This window comes from Cherax quadricarinatus, chromosome 3 (assembly GCF_038502225.1).
Source record: "Cherax quadricarinatus isolate ZL_2023a chromosome 3, ASM3850222v1, whole genome shotgun sequence".
Taxonomy (NCBI): Eukaryota; Metazoa; Arthropoda; class Malacostraca; order Decapoda; family Parastacidae; genus Cherax; species Cherax quadricarinatus.
The window spans coordinates 10586337-10605156 of NC_091294.1; the positions used below are offsets into that span (position 1 = coordinate 10586337).

Here is an 18820-nt window from a genome sequence, read left to right on the forward strand (position 1 = left end):
GTGGTGGTGTGTGAAGGGAGTGTGGCAGGAGAGTGTGGTGGTGTGTGAAGGGAGTGTGGCAGGAGAGTGTGGTGGTGTGTGAAGGGAGTGTGGCAGGAGAGTGTGGTGGTGTGTGAAGGGAGTGTGGCAGGAGAGTGTGGTGGTGTGTGAAGGGAGTGTGGCAGGAGAGTGTGGTGGTGTGTAAAGGGAGTGTGGCAGGAGAGTGTGGTGGTGTGTGAAGGGAGTGTGGCAGGAGAGTGTGATGGTGTGTGAAGGGAGTGTGGCAGGAGAGTGTGGTGGTGTGTGAAGGGAGTGTGGCAGGAGAGTGTGGTGGTGTGTGAAGGGAGTGTGGCAGGAGAGTGTGGTGGTGTGTGAAGGGAGTGTGGCAGGAGAGTGTGGTGGTGTGTGAAGGGAGTGTGGCAGGAGAGTGTGGTGGTGTGTGAAGGGAGTGTGGCAGGAGAGTGTGATGGTGTGTGAAGGGAGTGTGGCAGGAGAGTGTGGTGGTGTGTGAAGGGAGTGTGGCAGGAGAGTGTGGTGGTGTGTGGTGTCAGTACAATATTTAGGTTATACATAGTTATTAAGAGAGAGAACTAGAAATGCTTGTTTGTGAAATTACATTCAATCAACATAAATTATGTTTGAGAATAAAATTATAACCTTAACATCATCTCTGCATCAATTATTATGAATTACTGATGATATTCACAATTACATTGTGCTATAATAAATGTAGCATGCTGTTAAATGCTCCCACACACAGGGAACCCTTATACACATTAACTTCATTTTGGTAAGCAAATGATGCACATTTAACAATTAACAAAGGTTTGCTATTAACTGATGAACTATTATTAGTCTTCAAATTTGCTATTGTGCACAACAAATTCCTTCTGATGATTCACAAACATGATGCATCTTGGAGCTGTCATAAATGGGAAAATTTAATTTACAAATTTAACAGCCTTACATCAACACCATGAGCAGAAAACTTGTGAATAGCAAGAGTTAACTGTGTATATCAATAATTAAAATACATACATACACAAATTGGAAGAATCTTTGAAATAGAGTACTATATACATTTTTTCAAGGGTAGAATTCATGACTCAAAAACTTTTAAAGGCATCCCATAATTCTTGCTTGCCTACTTGAAATTTCTCCAGAAAGTGTATATGCAACGTATTGAAAAACTTGATAAAATTGAATCTTTATTTACAAATCAGTTGCACTGCCCTAGTCACTGATTGTATTTACATGAACAACAGTCTGACCATCTGTGATGGTAGTATCACTAGTGGTACTGCGAACATGTTGCAGGATAGACTGTAAGATCTTAGGATCCATGTCCTGAGTGGATACTACTTGTGGTCCACTAAGCAAGTAGTCCTTCAGGTAATCTGGGTGAACTTCCACCACAGAATATGCTGTCTGTGGCTCTTGATTTCCTAGTAAATCAGCATCCATAGTTATTGCAGCATGTGATGCTTCTTCTGCAGTTGCCTGATCACTTCTATCTATGGCAGAATCAGGGACATTCGAGAGTACAGATCTATCCACCTCTTCCATACCTTCCATGTTTTCAACTGCTTCTGCATTTTCCAGAGAGTTCATTGCTTCAATCTGTGAAACATCTAAAATTTCATGAACCTTAGCCAAGTGTTTCACCAGAGTAGTGCGCTGAGTATAACCTTTCTGACATATACTACACTTATATGGATGTGAACCAGTATGAAGTGTTACATGCCGCTCCAGCTGTAGCTGTGTGGTGAAGCCCTTACTACATACAGAACACAAAAAGGGATACTCTCCAGTGTGACGCATCTTATGATTAAGGAGATTCACTTTACTACGGAATGGTTTACGACATATATCACACTGGTAGGGACGCTCTCCTGTGTGTTTGATTTTGTGTACAGCAACCTCAAACTTCTGTGCAAATCGTTTCCCACATACATCACATGCATGTGGCTTAACCTCTCTGTGTCTATATTTATGTTTTGTCAAATATTGCTTCTTAGCAAAAGATTTACCACAGTCATCACATGTAAATGGCTTTAAAACAACCCTCTCCTCCTCCTCTTGCTCTTCCATTTTTTCATGCACCATAATAACTTCTGACTGAGGCACATGTTCGGCTTCAGCCTGCTCTTGCTCATGGTCTTGTGCCTCTGCAAGATCAGAATATGGTGTATTGGCTGCTTCAGGAAAGACTAAAAGTGGCTGTGAACTATCAACTAAAAACTGTTGTTGACTATTATCAACTAAAAGCTGTTGGGTAGAATCCATTGCTTCACTGACTCCTCCCACAGTTTCAAAAACATACAAATGATGAGAATTATCTGCTGTTGATACAGTTTCTACCCCAGGGTTCATTATCATCATGCCTTGCATATGGCTTGCTTTATGTTGATTCAGAACCTCTGAAGTATAAAAGCTCTCATCACATACATCACATCTCAAAGTGCATGCATCCGGGATAGGATGTGAACGTTCGTGACGCTTAAGGTTGGAAGAACTACGAAATTCTTTTTTGCACTGACTACACTTGAAGGGCATTTCTCCTGTATGAATTAAATTGTGATTCTTCAGTGCAAGACGTGATGCCAGTTGCTTCCCACAAAAACTGCAATGGAAGTTGCGTTGACGAGAGTGGACATTGTGATGAGTGTAAAGGTACTTTTTCTTATCAAATACTCTTCCACATGTGTCACACATATAAAGATGGGTCTCCACATTACCATCTGTCTCAAGACCCATATTGGCATTCTGATATTGCTGTTGAAGGTTGTGAAATTGTCTGTGTTTTTCCAGATGATGTTCTCGCCGAAATTTGTGCTGGCACACATCACATTTGAACATTTCTTCTCGAATGTGATCCCGCATGTGCAGATTGAGGCTGCTGTTATTTATAAAAGTCTTACCACAGTTACCACACTTGAATGGTCTTTCTCCAGAATGAATTCTCATATGTATTTTGACTGATTCATGGTTAGCAAAATACTTGCCACAAGTTTCACATTGATATGGTTTTTCTCCGCTATGCATTCTTTTATGCTTTAAAAGACGACCACTCTGTGAACACCTGTACTCACACATGTCACATTTGTATGGTTTCTCACCACTATGAATACGCTTATGAGTATTGTAATTGCCACTTGTAGAAAAGCTTTTACCACACTCACATTTAAATGGCTTATCATCTATATGTTTCTTCTTGTGCATAATAAACAGTGATCGCTTGTGAAAGTTACGTCCACACACATCACAGGTAAACATAAACGAGTGCATGACCTTATGCCGAATAATGTCACTCTTATGCACAAACAATTTATTGCACAAGCCACACTTTAGAAGTGGAGTGCCAGAGTGCAAAAGTTTATGGCGAACAAAATGACTCTTATGAGCAAAATCAATGCCACATTCATCACACTTGAGGACTGTGGGAAGTGTACTTCCAAGAATCATCTCCCCACCATCCTCTCCTTCTTCAGGAATAAATGCAAACTCAGGACCTGGGCGAAGAGCTTCACGCAGATGCACATGAGAGTGCCTAATCAGAGTAAGCTTTGTGGCAAAAGCTTTCATACAAATGTCACATTTCCAACTTTTGACTCCTTTGTGAGTTAGTTTATGTTTCTGTAGGTACCTTTTCTCTCGAAAGGTACGGTGGCACACATCACATTTATATGATGCTGACAATTTATGAGTTAGTTTGTGAGTAAGGAGTGAGACATAAGTTGGGAAATACTTACCACAGTACTTGCAGTTATACTGCTTTCCATCTCTGACATCCTCACATACTTCCATATCTCCTCTATCCTCCTGTTTAATATCACACCGTTGGTCTACTAATTGCTGTTCTTCAGTTTCTGATATTTCTGCTAAACGAGATTTCACAGAGAGCCCTGCATCACCATGACTATCAAGGTGATATCTGAGAAGGGCAGGGGTGAAGAAAGTTTTACCACATAACTCACACTTATTTTGGTTTTTTAATCTGTGGGTCCACAATTTGTGCCTAACAAGTGCTGCACTTTGTCGAAAACTCTTTAAACAGATGTCACACTTAAAGGGTCTTTCACCAGTATGAACTAAAACATGTTTATCTAAGGCTGACTTCAGTGGAAAACCAGCATCACAAAGATCACATTTGTAGTTTTTTTCTTGTGTGTGTCCTCTTTGATGCCGTGCAAACTCTTGATGCTTCCTGAAGTTTTTTCCACAAATTGGACACACAAATGGAAATTCATCTGTTGGCATAATGTGTATTATACTCTGTTGTTCTTCAAAAAGATGGAGCTGTTTGTGCTGCTCAAGCTGTTGTTCCGTAGCACAACCTACACTACATACATCACAGTACACTTCCTGATCACCAGTGTGAGAATTGGTGTAGTGATCACATAGCACATCAACATCTGTGAATGACTCTTCACATATACCACACTTGAATGGATTTGTGGGAAATTTGCTCTCAAGAGTTTCTGACTGCTTAGGTTCATCATACAGTTCAGAAGTTTTTGGTGCATAACCTTCATTGAGCTGTTCCTGAAGCTGTTCAACAATGGAGAATTCATCTGAAAATGGTTTCACAGCACCTTCATCTTCCTCTTTGACTATGAGGCCATCATCATGCACAGTGGACATATGCTTAGTCAGAGTTCTTTTATAGGTGAAGTTGGCTTGACACACACTGCACTTTAGTTCATCCTCAAGGCCTCCAACAGGGTCACTAGATCTTTTGTGAACTTTTCTGTGCCGGTTGAGACCACTGCTAGTAACAAAGCTAAGAGTACAAATGTCACATATAAACGGGCGATCTGAAGTGTGTGTCTTCATGTGAGTGTAGAGTGTATCACGGTGAGCAAAATTTCGGTAGCACACCGAACATTTGTATTGGAAGCTCTCTTCATGTATAGCTAAATGTTTTTTTAGTTGTGATGCTTGTGCAAATGCTTTGAAGCAATGCTGGCAACTATGAGGTCTCTCTCCTGTGTGTGTAAGAATGTGTGTTTTAAGATGTGATGGATCAACAAAGCCTTTACCGCAGTAATCGCAACGGTGTGGCCTCTCTAATCCATGTACTTTGTGATGAGCTTCCAGAGCTATATGAGATGTACAAGTCTTGCCACACTGATCACATTCAAATGGTCGAAGATTATGTTTCTGACGGAGATGACGGATGTAGTCACGTTTAAACTGGATAATTTCCCCACATTCTTCACACCTGTGACCATTGACACAAGCATCATCTGAAATGAAAAAATATAAGTGCACAGTAATACAAAAAATACAGTGTGTGCATATATACTTTATAAGTTGACTGACCTTTGTGGAATCTAATTTTAAAAAATGACCAAGAGCAAACCTGGAACATGTCTAGTAGAATGAGTGTCTTTGCTCATATAATGATTACTCCTGCCAGGCAACTGTGACCAACAAATGAATGCATGCAATATGTGGCCAGCTTGCTAGGGTTATAAGCTGCTCCTCAACAGACCAAAACTAACTCCATAAGCTTTGTTGTTGTTGCTGTTTGGCTCTTGAGAATTCATGAGAAATCGCATGAAAACATGACTGTAGAATTTGCTGCCTGTCCAAGTATCACATCACTGTAAGCAAATGATATTATTCCTTCCTCTCTATCTCTTGCATAACTCCTTCAATTTTGCCTAATCAAATTAACACTATCAATTTTTCTTACATACTTGTCGTCCTTTCTTCACTTTACCTAACTCCCCCTCCCCCTTCCTCCAACCCTTCAGCATACTTCTCCTCGAATAGGAACCTCTATCTGGTAAGTACAGTGAAACCTTTACAAGACAAACTAATAAGGGAAAAGAGATGTATGCTGTAATGAAAACCCATTATATTAAAATTTTCAATTAAGAGGATGTAGTCCACTTAAATGATCAACTACTGGACATGAACAAATGCCCAATAAAACACAGACAGACTTAGTCCATTGTATTGATGAGATTACTGTACACACTAAGAATAAACTAGAGTACAATATTACACAACAATACTGTACAGTACCTGTACCTGAAAAGAAAAAGGAGCTGTAGAGTTCCACAGTAACATCACAACATCACTCATGGTATGGGAGACAGAGGTAGATAGTGTGGGAAATGTAAATAGTTCAGAAGACATAGATGGCTCAGGCCTGCTGGTAGATGATTTGGGAGAAGTAGAATGAGGAAAATCTTTAAAGAATGAATCCAGCTTCATTTGTTTGGCATGCTGATGCTGCTTCCTTATGAAAAGTTCCCTAAAAAAGTTAAAGTTTTGATAATAGGCCTGTGCATTTCTTTTGTCTGAAAGGTCTACCTGGAGGTCGTTCCGAGGGCCAATGCACCCACGGCCCAGTCCTTAACCCCTTAATTGTCCAAACGTAGATCTACGTTGTTACTGCTAGCGCTCCAAACATAGATTACTGTTTTATTTTTCCTGCCTCCAAATTTGGCACGATTAGCCTGAGATGCCTGGTCAACACAGAATGGGTCTTAACAGTCGGTGTGTGCAGTATTAAAAAGATCTGGGACTACTTAGTACCTTGTGGGAGCACCAGTTCAGTTGAGCACCGGTTAGAGGAAACAGCACGGCAAACACCAGGGATTCACTGGTATCATGTCGCATTAAGACTCCCATTTTAAGAGGAAAGTGATGTTGACCCCAAGTTTAGTGGCTTTGAGGTGGATGTGCCCACAAGTGGATGAGGAAATATAAAAAAAAACCTTGATAATAACCCATGTGCAACATGGGTTATTATCAAGGTAGTGTCATCCTGCCAGAACATCCTATAACCTATACCCTAAGTAAAGAGAAACAATTCTGGAACGTGTAATACGTATTCAGCAGGTTGGTTGACCTGCTGGTTGGCCGCCTGGCTGGCCAGCTGACTAGGTGGCTGGCTGATTGGCTGTATCTATCTGTCTCAATCTGACTGTCTGTCTCTGTCTACCTCTTTCTCTGTCTATGTCTCTCTCTCACAAGTACATATAAATACAATTATACATAGTGTAAATTACCTAGGATAACCCAAAAAATCCAGACAAAGTGCTGTACTGTGCTTGTAGATATAATGCATAATAAGCGTGATTGGCAGGTAATACAGTGGACCCCCGCTTAACGATCACCTCCCAATGCGACCAATTATGTAAGTGTATTTATGTAAGTGCGCTTGTACGTGTATGTTTGGGGGTCTGAAATGGACTAATCTACTTCACAATATTCCTTATGGGAACAAATTCGGTCAGTACTGGCACCTGAACATACTTCTGGAATGAAAAAATATCATTAACCGGGGGTCCACTGTATGCATTTTTACTTGTTCAGGAATCAGACATGACTACTCCTACTCTGCATCATGTGTAATACCTGTTGGTTCATGAGTTGCTCTCTCTGAGACAGAAAGAGAACAAGCAGAGAGACAGAAAGACAGATAAGCAGAGACAGAGATAAATAGAGAAGTAGACAGACAGATGGACAGATGGACTGACAGAAAAACAGACAGACAATGTTTATATGTAACAGTGAAAACAAAGCCAAAGCAGTGCACTATCATCAAATGTCACTCCACTGCTGCACTGTCAGCAGTGGAGTGACACTCATCTTACACCATGCTTAACCCTTAAATTGTCCAAATGTAGATCTACGTTTGCGTGCGTAACGCTCACAACATAGATCTACGTTTTTTTTACACAAGAAACAATGTAAAATTGAACTCTGATCTATGTTTGGACAGTTTAACCCTTTCAGGGTCCATAGATCTACGGCTTTATGTTGAGGGTCCAAACTGTAGATCTACGCCAAAATTCTAGCGGCGTCAAATTAAGCGTGAGAAGGCTGGTAGGCCTACATCTGAGAGAATGAGTCTGGGTGGTCAGTGTGCGCACTATAGAAAAAATCTGGACGCTCGCATGGCATTGTGGGAATGCCGCCAAAGTAGCTTTGTTCATCATGCTTGGCGTCAAGGAAGCTCTCACTCCCTACTCACTCTCTGGGTGAATTCTGACTCTCCTCTTCACAACTTACAGTTCTAAGACTGATGGAAGTGGAGCTGAAAAAGAATTCTATGGTTTTGAACCATATGGTACCATTGTACCATATGGTACAATGGTATCATATGGTACAATGGTACCATATGGTACAATGTACCATATAGTACATTATACCATATGGTACATGGTGTACAGGGACCCTAATGGAAATAAGTCTGACTTTTTTGGGTTATCATAGGTTCTCCAAACATATGCTGCTATGTATGATAATCTATGTAACTTTATTTGTATATACCTAAATAAATTTACTCACAATGCCACATGCGCTTGAGTAAGTTTATTCAGGTGTACAGAAATACAATTACAGTAGGGCCCCGCTTTACGGCGTTTCGCCTTACAGCGTTCTGCTAATACGATGATGTCAAATTATGACCAAAATTTGCTATACGGCAAGTGGTCTTTCAAATACGGCGCGCCCCACCCGGTTTGTTTACATTCTCCGTGACCACATCTATTATGTCAGGAAACTTTCCAAAATTTCAAGTGTTTTAAAGTTACTGTGTATTTTATGTGTACTCTGATAATTATACTTATGTGTACCTGTACCTAAATATACTTACACACTGTGCTGGTGTGCAGGTACACATTAAAATCGCTAAGTCTCCCTCTACTCATGACACCAATACTACATAATAATAAACACTCTTGGGCACACTAAATGTCTTATTTTACATTAATATAGGCATTTTCATTAATCCATCTATGATATTTTCCTCAAAATTATATATGAAACCCTTTACATAGCATATAAACATGATACATACACTCAAAGAATAAAAATTGACGTAAATATGAGATTTGTTTACAAAGCAGCTGTGTAGGTAGTGTCGGAAGAATTACGTTTTCTCTAGTCAAACTGGGGGATAACTGTAGAAAAATATTCTTTTCATATGCCTTTACTCTATATATAGCAATTCACGACCTTTGTGGGTTTGGTGCTTTTAATAATAATAATAATAATAATAATAATAATAATAATAATAATAATACCTAGGTAGTAGGTTGGTAGACAGCAACCACCCAGGGAGGTACTACCGTCCTGCCAAGTGAGTGTAAAACGAAAGCCTGTAATTGTTTTACATGATGGTAGGATTACTGGTGTCCTTTTTTCTGTCTCATGAACATGCAAAATTTCAGGTACGTCTTGCTACTTCTACTTACACTCAGGTCACACTACACATACATGTACAAGCGTATATATACATACCCCTCTGGGTTTTCTTCTATTTTCTTTCTAGTTCTTGTTCTTGTTTATTTCCTCTTATCTCCATGGGGAAGTGGAACAGAATTCTTCCTCCGTAGGCCATGCGTGTTGTAAGAGGCGACTAAAATGCCGGGAGCAATGGGCTAGTAACCCCTTCTCCTGTATATATTACTAAATTTGAAAGGAGAAACTTTGTTTTTTTCTTTTGGGCCACCCCGCCTCGGTGGGATACGGCCGGTGTGTTGAAAAGAATAATAATAATAATAATAATAATAATAATAATAATAATAATAATAATAATAATAATAATAATAATAATATCTTTATTCACTCTAAAAATGGTGTGTTGCTGTTTGTTTATTCTGAACTAACTTGTACACAATGTAAGAGTATTTGTATTGTGAGGTAATTATTATTATAATAAAAAAAAATATTGAGGTAAATGTTTTACAAACTCTTACAAACGTACGTGAATGAACTAAAAGTAGACACATATTAATACGCATTTATTTCGCCTGACCAAGTGATTGCCCACTACCTGTTCAGTTTGTGTTCTTACATTGTCTCAACTCTGTATCTCGTTCTCTCTCTCATTTACTCTTTCGTGAACTAGTTGGCTCTCTTTGACGATGGCGTCTAAGGTTAGCTGTGATAAAAAGAGGAGTTGTAAGCCTCTTGCTTTAAGTGTCAAGTTAGAGGATGATGGTGTGCCATTCTGATTTTATTCAATAAACACCCTGCCACTCACCTCTCACACATTAGTATTAATATTTTAAGGAAACTAATAAGTGTACTCTGTGTGTATTTTACCTTTTATTGTGTTTTTAATGCCTATTTCTATTGCTAACTTAATATAAGTTAGTGTAGACATGTTGTCTGGCATTTATCGCATATTTTATATGTGCTCTGATAATAATACTTGTGGACCTGTGTGGTAGCCAGGTGGAGGGACACCATTACGTTTTCTCTGCTCAGCCATCAGAGAAAACGTGTATGAATCTGCGTTTGGCCCAGCCACTCCCACACTCTGCTTTTGTTTACAATTTTCGGCATGAATTTATTCATTACTTCTCCCTTCGTTTATGATGGCATCTAAAGGTAATTGTTAGAAATGATTAAACTCAGTGAACAAGGTATGTCGATGTTAATAATATGGCTCTGGGCCACAGTGTAGGTAGCTGGTACCGGCTACACCTTCCAGCTACCTACACTGACTTCCTACAAATAAATACTACTCACTTCTCTTCCTATATTAAGACTACACATATTTTAAGGTAAATAATGAGTGTACTGTATGCGTATTTTACCTCTCTGGGATGTTTTAAATACCTTATATTAACCCTTTGAGGGTTTTGGTCGTACTAGTACGTCTTAAGCGTAGGGGTTTTTGACGTACTAGTACACATAAATTCTAGCGGCCTCAAATCTAGTGGGAGAAAGCTGGTAGGCCTTCATATGAAAGAATGGGTCTATGTGGTCAGTGTGCACAGTCTAAAAAAAATCCTGCAGCACACAGTGCATAATGAGAAAAAAAAAAACTTTGACCATTTTTTTGGAATAAATCAGCGACTTTGCAGTATATTTTCGTATGGTATTTATTGTTGTATTCTAGTTTTCTTGGTCTCATTTTATAGAATGGAAGACATATTACAGAAATTGAGATGATTTTGACTGGTTTTACAATGAAAGGTGGCTTGAAATTGAGCTCAAAGTAGCAGAAATGTTCGATTTTTACCAAACTTCAAAAGTAAACAAATCGTGCCAAGCGTGCAATACACGTCAACTGGTGAGTCTAATATTCTTTCACAAGTGCACCAATAATATTTATACCATTTTTTACACTAATGCAGTAGTCTGCATAACAGTAAATCTTATATTTTTTGTGAAAATAAAACTTCAAAGTGGAAAGCAAAAGAATATAAGAGGGGCCTTGAGACGTGACTAATGACTAGAGGAAATGTCATTTTAGTGCCAGGAATGTCTTTCTTGTTTATTCTGGACCCTATTCGGAAATTGGCATCTTATGAAATTTGTGTGAAATTGGCAAAATTGCTAAATTCTGACCACTGTACTGGATAGTTGAATTTCATAAATGGGTGGTTTCTTGCACCCATTCGATAGAAAAAATGGAGTTCTAGCGAAATATTCATGTTTTTTGTCGACTAGTACAGTGAAATTGGCCGAAAATGGGGCTCAAAGTGGGCAAAATCGCCGATGCGTAAACATCACTGAGACCGCTAACTTTGCGAGAGCATAATTCCGTAAGTTTTCTATCAAATTTCAAACTTTTGGTGTCTTTTTGACCGGGAAAAGATTCTATATCTTTTCATAAGAGAAAATAATTTTTTTTTTTTTTTAAATTTGGCCGACCCTGAGAACGAGTTTCGGAGAGGGCCTGTCGACCCTCAAAGGGTTAAGTATGAGATGGGGAGCCAGGGCTACCTACACCTGGGCTACCTGCACCTGGGCTACCTGCACCTGGGCTACCTGCACCTGACTTCCTACAAATAAGTACTACTCACCTCTCTCCCTACATTAAGATTACAAATACTTTAAGATAAGTAATGAATGTACTGTGAATGTATTTTACTTTGTGTTTTTAATGCCTAGTTCTATTACTAACTCAATATAATTTAATGTAAACTTGCTGTCTGGCATTTATATGCATTTATAAATGGAAAAAAATGGCGTTCTGCCTTCCGGCGATGTCTGCTTTCCGGCAACAGCCTGGAAGCTAACCCGCCATATAAGTGGGGCCATATTGTACATGGATTATCATTCATAGCAACATATGTATAAAATCCTAGGATAACCCAAAAAAAAGTCAGGGTGACTTATTTCCACAGGGATCCCTGTATCTGTACCATATGGTGTCCTGTACTGCATGGTACCCTGTACCATATGGTACCCTGCACCATATGTTATCCTGTACTGCATGGTACCCTATACCATATAGTACAATGTACCATATGGTACCCTGTAACATATGATACCATGTACCATATGGTTAATAGGTGTTGGTGACAAGAGACACCAGCCAAGACTGAGTGAGTGGCGATGCAAGCTAGCTACTGACTCGGCAGTTTCCAAGACAAAGCGCTTTGTCATCTTCCTCAAGGAAAATGTCGAGTTCCTGTGCATTTGTAAATACATAAAAGAACATTACTAATATACAACATTTTTGCATATTTTTGTTGTAAACAATTATTGCAAACAAAATAATGATGACAATATTAGTGTGTTTATTGTGTTGAATACAACAGTACCATATAGTACCATATGGTACAATGAACCATATGGTATCATTGTACTATATGGTACAATGTACCATCTGGTACCATTGCACCATATAGTACCATTGCACCATATGGTACCATTGTATCATATGGTACCATTGTACCAAATGGTGCCATTGTACCATATTCTACCATATGGTACCATTGTATCATATGGTACCATTGTATCATGTGCCATTGTACCATATTGTACCATATGGTACAATTGTACTATATGGTACCATTGCACCCTATGGCACCATTGTACCATATGGTACTATATGGAACTGTTGTATTCAACACAATAATCACATTAATATTTTCATCATTTTGTTTACAATAAACTTGTAAACAAGCTTTGTAAGCAATATATTGATAAACAAATTAGTGCAGTTATAGTGTTAAATACGAGTGTACACTTATACAATATACATTATATTGGTCTCACAGGCCACAAATGTTACTAGAAAAAGAAAAAATTAGATAAGAAAAAAAGTATGAAAAACGTAAAATAAAAAAATGCGATTTTGCGGAAGTCGCTGATGTTGCCGCCACCCGGTCATTTTGGGTCAACTTCCCACCGCTGTATCTCAGTAAGTACTGATCAAAAAATTTTTTTTTGTTTTATTACCTTCACAAAAATATTATCTTCAATTCTGTAAGAAAAAAATAATTTTTTTTTTTTCAAAATTCCTTGGACACTGGGGCACCTCTTCATATTTTGACCTTGGACCCTGAAAGGGTTAAGGGTTAAAGGAAACTTATTATTATTATTATTATATACTCCTGTGTATCCAAAACACTGCTTTGACCTATAAATACTACGTATATATTTCTAGACAATAGTATGTGACTAAGGTAGGTAAAAATGTTCACCTGTCAGTGTGATTGTGACTATATGAGTACTATTTCAGTACCTAATATTAGTGTCAGAACAAAGACTGACTATGAAATCACAAGAACTATTATAAATTGTAATTATTAGAGCATAAAAATTATATAAATTAAAATAAAAACAAGAAAAAAAGGTATATCGGCAACACTTCTGCACGAGGCAGGACTCAGTGTTGCTGTCGGGTGAGCATCCAGCACCAACTTCGTGGTCCTTTATCTCGGTAAGTACTGGTGCTAATTTTTTTTTTTTGGTCTTATTACACACAGAAAATGGCCCTCTTTAATTTATTTTTTTTTTTTTTCAAAATATTCACAGGCTGGGCGAGTGAACGTAGATCTACATCTGGACCGTTTAAGGATTAATATATGATAGTGTAAACATGTTATCAGGCTTTTATATGCATTTGAAAGTGAAAAAAAGCTATGTTTCACTTTACAGTATTAGCCTGGAACCTAATCTGCTGTATATGTTGGGCCCCGCCTGTATTTGCAAGCTACCAGTCACAACAATGCACTGTTCTAATGTAGTACAGCTGAGCTCCCACTCACAAGAGCAATGCACTATTCTAATGTAGGACAGGTGAGGCCCCCAGAACCACAAGTTGATTATTTTACATGCTTTGATTAAACAACATCTGCTAAACTTTTTCTATACATGTGCATACTCTGATAAACTTTCTCTATGCATGAGCATACACTGGTTACCTCTCTATGCACCTTAACCCTTTCAGGGTCGAGAGGCCCTCTCCTAAACTTGTTCTCAGGGTCGAAAATTTTTCGGAATAAAAAAAATTATTTTTTCTTATGAAAAGACAGAGAATCTTTTCCCAATCATAATGACACCAAAAGTATGAAATTTGATGAAAAATTTACGGAATTATGCTCTTGCAAAGTTAGCGGTCTCGGCGATGTTTACGCATCGGTGATTTTGTCCACTTTGAGCCCTATTTTCAGCCAATTCCAGTGTACTAGTCAACAAAAATCATAACTATTTTGCTAGAATTCCATTTTTTTTATCGAATGATACAAGAAACCACCCATTTAAACTATCCAATAAAGTGGTCAGAAATTGGCAATTTTGCCAATTTCACATAAATTTCAAAAGATGCCAATTTCCAAACAGGGTCTAGAATAAACAAGACAGACATTCCTGGCACTAAAATAACATTTTCTCTGTTCATTAGTCACGTCCCCAGGCCCCTCTTACATTTCTTTTGCTTTCCACTTTGAATTTTTATTCTCACAAAAAATAGAAGATTTATTGTTATGCAGACTACTGCATTAGTGTAGAAAGGGTATAAATAATATCAGCGCACTTGCGAAAGAATATTAGACTCACCAGTTGACGTGTATTGGACACATGGCATGATTTGTTTACTTTTGAACTTCGGCAAAAATCGAACATTTCTGCTACTCTGAGCTCAATTTCAAGGTACTTTTCAGTGTGAAACCAATCAAAATAATCTCAATTTCTGTAATATGTCTTCCATTCTATAAAATGAGACCAGGAAAACTAGAATACAACCATAAATACCATACGAAAATACAGTGCAAAGTCGTTGCTTTAACCCTTTGACTGTCGCGGCCGTATATATACATCTTACGGCCGTTTTTTTTAATTAAAATGCCAACTTTGTGGTCTATTTTCGTATAGTATTTATGGTTGTATTCTCGTTTTCTTGGTGTCATTTGATAGAATGGAAAACATTATAGAAATAGAGATGATTTTGATTGATTTTACTATAAAAAGAACCTAGAAATGGAGCTCAAAGTAGGGGAAATGTTTGATTTTTGCCAATGTTCCAAAGCAAACAAATGATGCCATTGTCCAATAAATGTCCAACTAGCCATTCTAATATGCAGTCATGAATGGGTTGATGTTATTTATACAATTATTACAGTATTGCAGTAGTCTGCATAATAGTAAGTCTTCTATTTTTTATTTGAATAAAAATTCAAAATAGAAAGCAAGAGTAATATCAGAGGGGCCTGGAGACATGACTGATGAACAAAATAAAATGTTATTTTAGAGCCAGGAATGTCTGCATTGTTCATTCTGGACCTTATTTTGAAATTGTCATATTTTTTAGTTTTCGTGAAATTGGCCAAATTGCAAATTTCTGACCACATTGTTAGGTAGTCGATATCAATAAATGGGCAGTTTCTTGTACTCAATCGATAGAAAAAATGGAGTTCTAAAGAAATAGCTATGAGTTTGGGCAACTGGAACAACGGAATTAGCCGAAAATAGGGCTCAAAGTGGGCAAAATCGCCGATTTGTAAACAACGCCGAGGTCACTAACTTCGCGAGAGCATAAATCCGTCAGTTTTCCATCAAATTTCGTTTTTTTGGTGTCATTACAATCGAGAAAAGATTCTCTATCATTTCATAAGAAAAAATTATTTTTTTTTTAAATTTTGCGACACCAGGAGACACCTCAGGATTGGGGGTTGCGACAGTCAAGGGGTTAAACCAAAAACACGGTCAGTTTTTTTTTCTCATTACTCACTGTGTGCTGCAGGATTTTTTCTATACTATGCACAATGACCACACAGACCCATTCTTTCATATGTAGGCCTACCAGCTTTCTCTCGCTAGATTTGAAGGCGCTAGAATTTAGGCATACTAGTGCGTCAATAACACTGGTGCGCAAGCCATACTAGTATGTCGGAAACCCTGAAAGGGTTAAATTTAGAAGGCCTTCTTATGTGAGTAAAGTAAGCTCTCTTATGAAGCTCTTCTGTATGGTGTAATATCTTGTAAATGTCACTGAAAAAGTTTATCCCAAAGTGAAGCGTGTGTGGAAAGACCTTCATAGCACATTATATTCAATTTGTGATGAATTTTCCAATTACATTTACAAGAAATCCTAGGTAGTATGTTGTAGACAGCAACCGCCAAGGGAGGTACTACCGTCCTACCAAGTGAGTGTAAAATGGAAACCTGTAATTGTTTTACATGATGGAGAGTATACCTATACCTAGAGTATATCTGGTAGGATTGCTGGTGTCTTTTTTCTGTCTCATAAACATGCAAGGTTTCAGGTACGTCTTGCTACTTCTACTTACACTTAGGTCACACTGCACATGCATGTACAAGCATATATATACACACACCCCTCTGGGTTTTCTTCTATTTTCTTACTAGTTCTTGTTCTTGTTTATTTCCTCTTATTTCCATGGGGAAATGGAACAGAATTCTTCCTCCATAAGCCATGCATGTCGCAAGAGGCGACTAAAATGCTAGGATCAAGAGGCTAGTAACCCCTTCTCCTGTACACATTACTAAAATTTTTGGGCCACCCTACCTCCATGGGAAATGGCCGATTTGTTGAAAGAAAGTAGAAACATGCAAGGTTTCAGGCATGCCTAGCTACTTCTACTTACACTTAGGTCACACTACACATGCATGTACAAGCATATATACACAAGCCCCTCTGGGTTGTCTTCTATTTTCTTACTAGTTCTTGTTCTTGTTTATTTCGGCTTATCTCTATGGGAAAGTGGAGCAGAATTCTTCCTCCATAAGCCATACATATCATAAGAGGCAACTAAAATGCCGGGAGCAAGGGGCTAGTAACCCCTTCTCCTGTATACATTTAATAAATTCGAAAAGAAAAACTTTCGTTTTTCTTTTTAGGTCACCCTGCCTGGTGGCATATGGCTGGTTTGATGAAAAAAAAAGTTACAATATCACACTGTATACAAAAGCTTACTGGGTATGTAAAGAAAAAAAAAAGTACTACATCAACTGATAGTGGCTCTTATTTTCTGTCAACATCAATACGTAGTCAGGCCCTTACGAAGTATTTCGTTTATCAGTGTTTACGCATGTTATAAATGGTTGAATTTGGTTAAATGATATTAGGCTAACATAACCTAAATATTGAGAACATGACATATAAATTAAAAAAATTATTAATGACAAACAAAATTGAATTTCTTAAACAAAAGACAAACTCTGAACCTACCTCACATCTGTGTAGGAATACTCTAAATTACTTCTGTAGCAATAACATAATGATTAAGAGAACTATTAAATAAAGAACTAAAAAAACTTCCTTACCAGCTGGAAGATCAATGTCCTCTTCTGTCTGTGTACCTTCTGCAAATTTTAAATAAAACAAAAATTGATATTAATTTACTTTATGTGAAGTATAAAACCTGTGAAGAATTTTACTTAAGAGTGGAACACTTAAAATATATTAGAGGATTTTTATTTGATATAAAACCAAGGCAAAAATTGAAATGAGTACATTAGAACAGTAGTGGTGGAGGGTGAGGGAGGAAAGGGGAGGGTTTGCTTGTTAGTGTAACTGTTTTATTCATGCATTTATTAATTTTTTTATTATCACACTGGCCGATTCCCACCAAGGCAGGGTGGCCCGAAAAAGAAAAACTTTCATCATCATTCACTCCATCACTGTCTTGCCAGAAGGGTGCTTTACACTACAGTTTTTAAACTGCAACATTAACACCCCTCTTTCAGAGTGCAGGCACTGTACTTCCCATCTCCAGGACTCAAGTCCGGCCTGCCGGTTTCCCTGAACCCCTTCATAAATGTTACTTTGCTCACACTCCAACAGCACGTCAAGTATTAAAAACCATTTGTCTCCATTCACTCCTATCAAACATGCTCACGCATGCCTGCTGGAAGTCCAAGCCCCTCGCATACAAAACCTCCTTTACCCTCTCCCTCCAACCTTTCCTAGGCCGACCCCTACCCCACCTTCCTTCCACTACAGACTGATACACTCTTGAAGTCACTCTGTTTCGCTCCATACTCTCTACATGTCCGAACCAACTCAACAACCCTTCCTCAGCCCTCTGGACAACAGTTTTGGTAATCCCGCACCCCCTCCTAACTTCCAAACTACGAATTCTCTGCATTATATTCACACCACACATTGCCCTCAGACATGACATCTCCACTGCCTCCAGCCTTCTCCTCGCTGCAATATTCATCACCCATGCTTCACACCCATATAAGAGCGTTGGTAAAACTATACTCTCATACATTCCCCTCTTTCCCTACAAGGACAAAGTTCTTTGTCTCCACAGACTCCTAAGTGCACCACTCACCCTTTTCCCCTCATCAATTCTATGATTCACCTCATCTTTCATAGACCCATCCGCTGACACGTCCACTCCCAAATATCTGAATACATTCACCTCCTCCATACTCTCTCCCTCCAATCTGATATCCAATCTTGCATTTATTAAATTATATAAATACTATCCTTTTAGGTTAGAGTTTTCCACTCATTAAATTCTATTTATAATACAACATTCTGCCAGTTAACAAGTGATCTTTTAACACTTTGCTCTAACACGATTGCAATGTTGCAGCATATTTTGGGTGAATGTGCCATATTAATCAGTTAATATGGTGGAGTAAACATGTGGGA

At 38.3% G+C, this 18820-nt stretch overlaps 1 protein-coding gene across 1 annotated transcript in view; it reads right to left on the minus strand.

The window, feature by feature from the left end:
• Positions 1-1174: 1174 nt before the first annotated feature.
• The window catches only part of LOC128706520 (zinc finger protein Xfin), a 44076-nt gene continuing 26430 nt past the window's right edge, over positions 1175-18820 (minus strand). Inside the window, exons 7-8 of the mRNA XM_070090138.1 lie at positions 17479-17517; positions 1175-5228 (exon numbers count right to left, since the gene is read on the minus strand). Of these exons, the coding sequence (XP_069946239.1) occupies positions 1213-5228; positions 17479-17517 (4055 nt within the window). The 3' untranslated portion in view covers positions 1175-1212. The remainder of the gene's footprint in view (positions 5229-17478; positions 17518-18820) is intronic.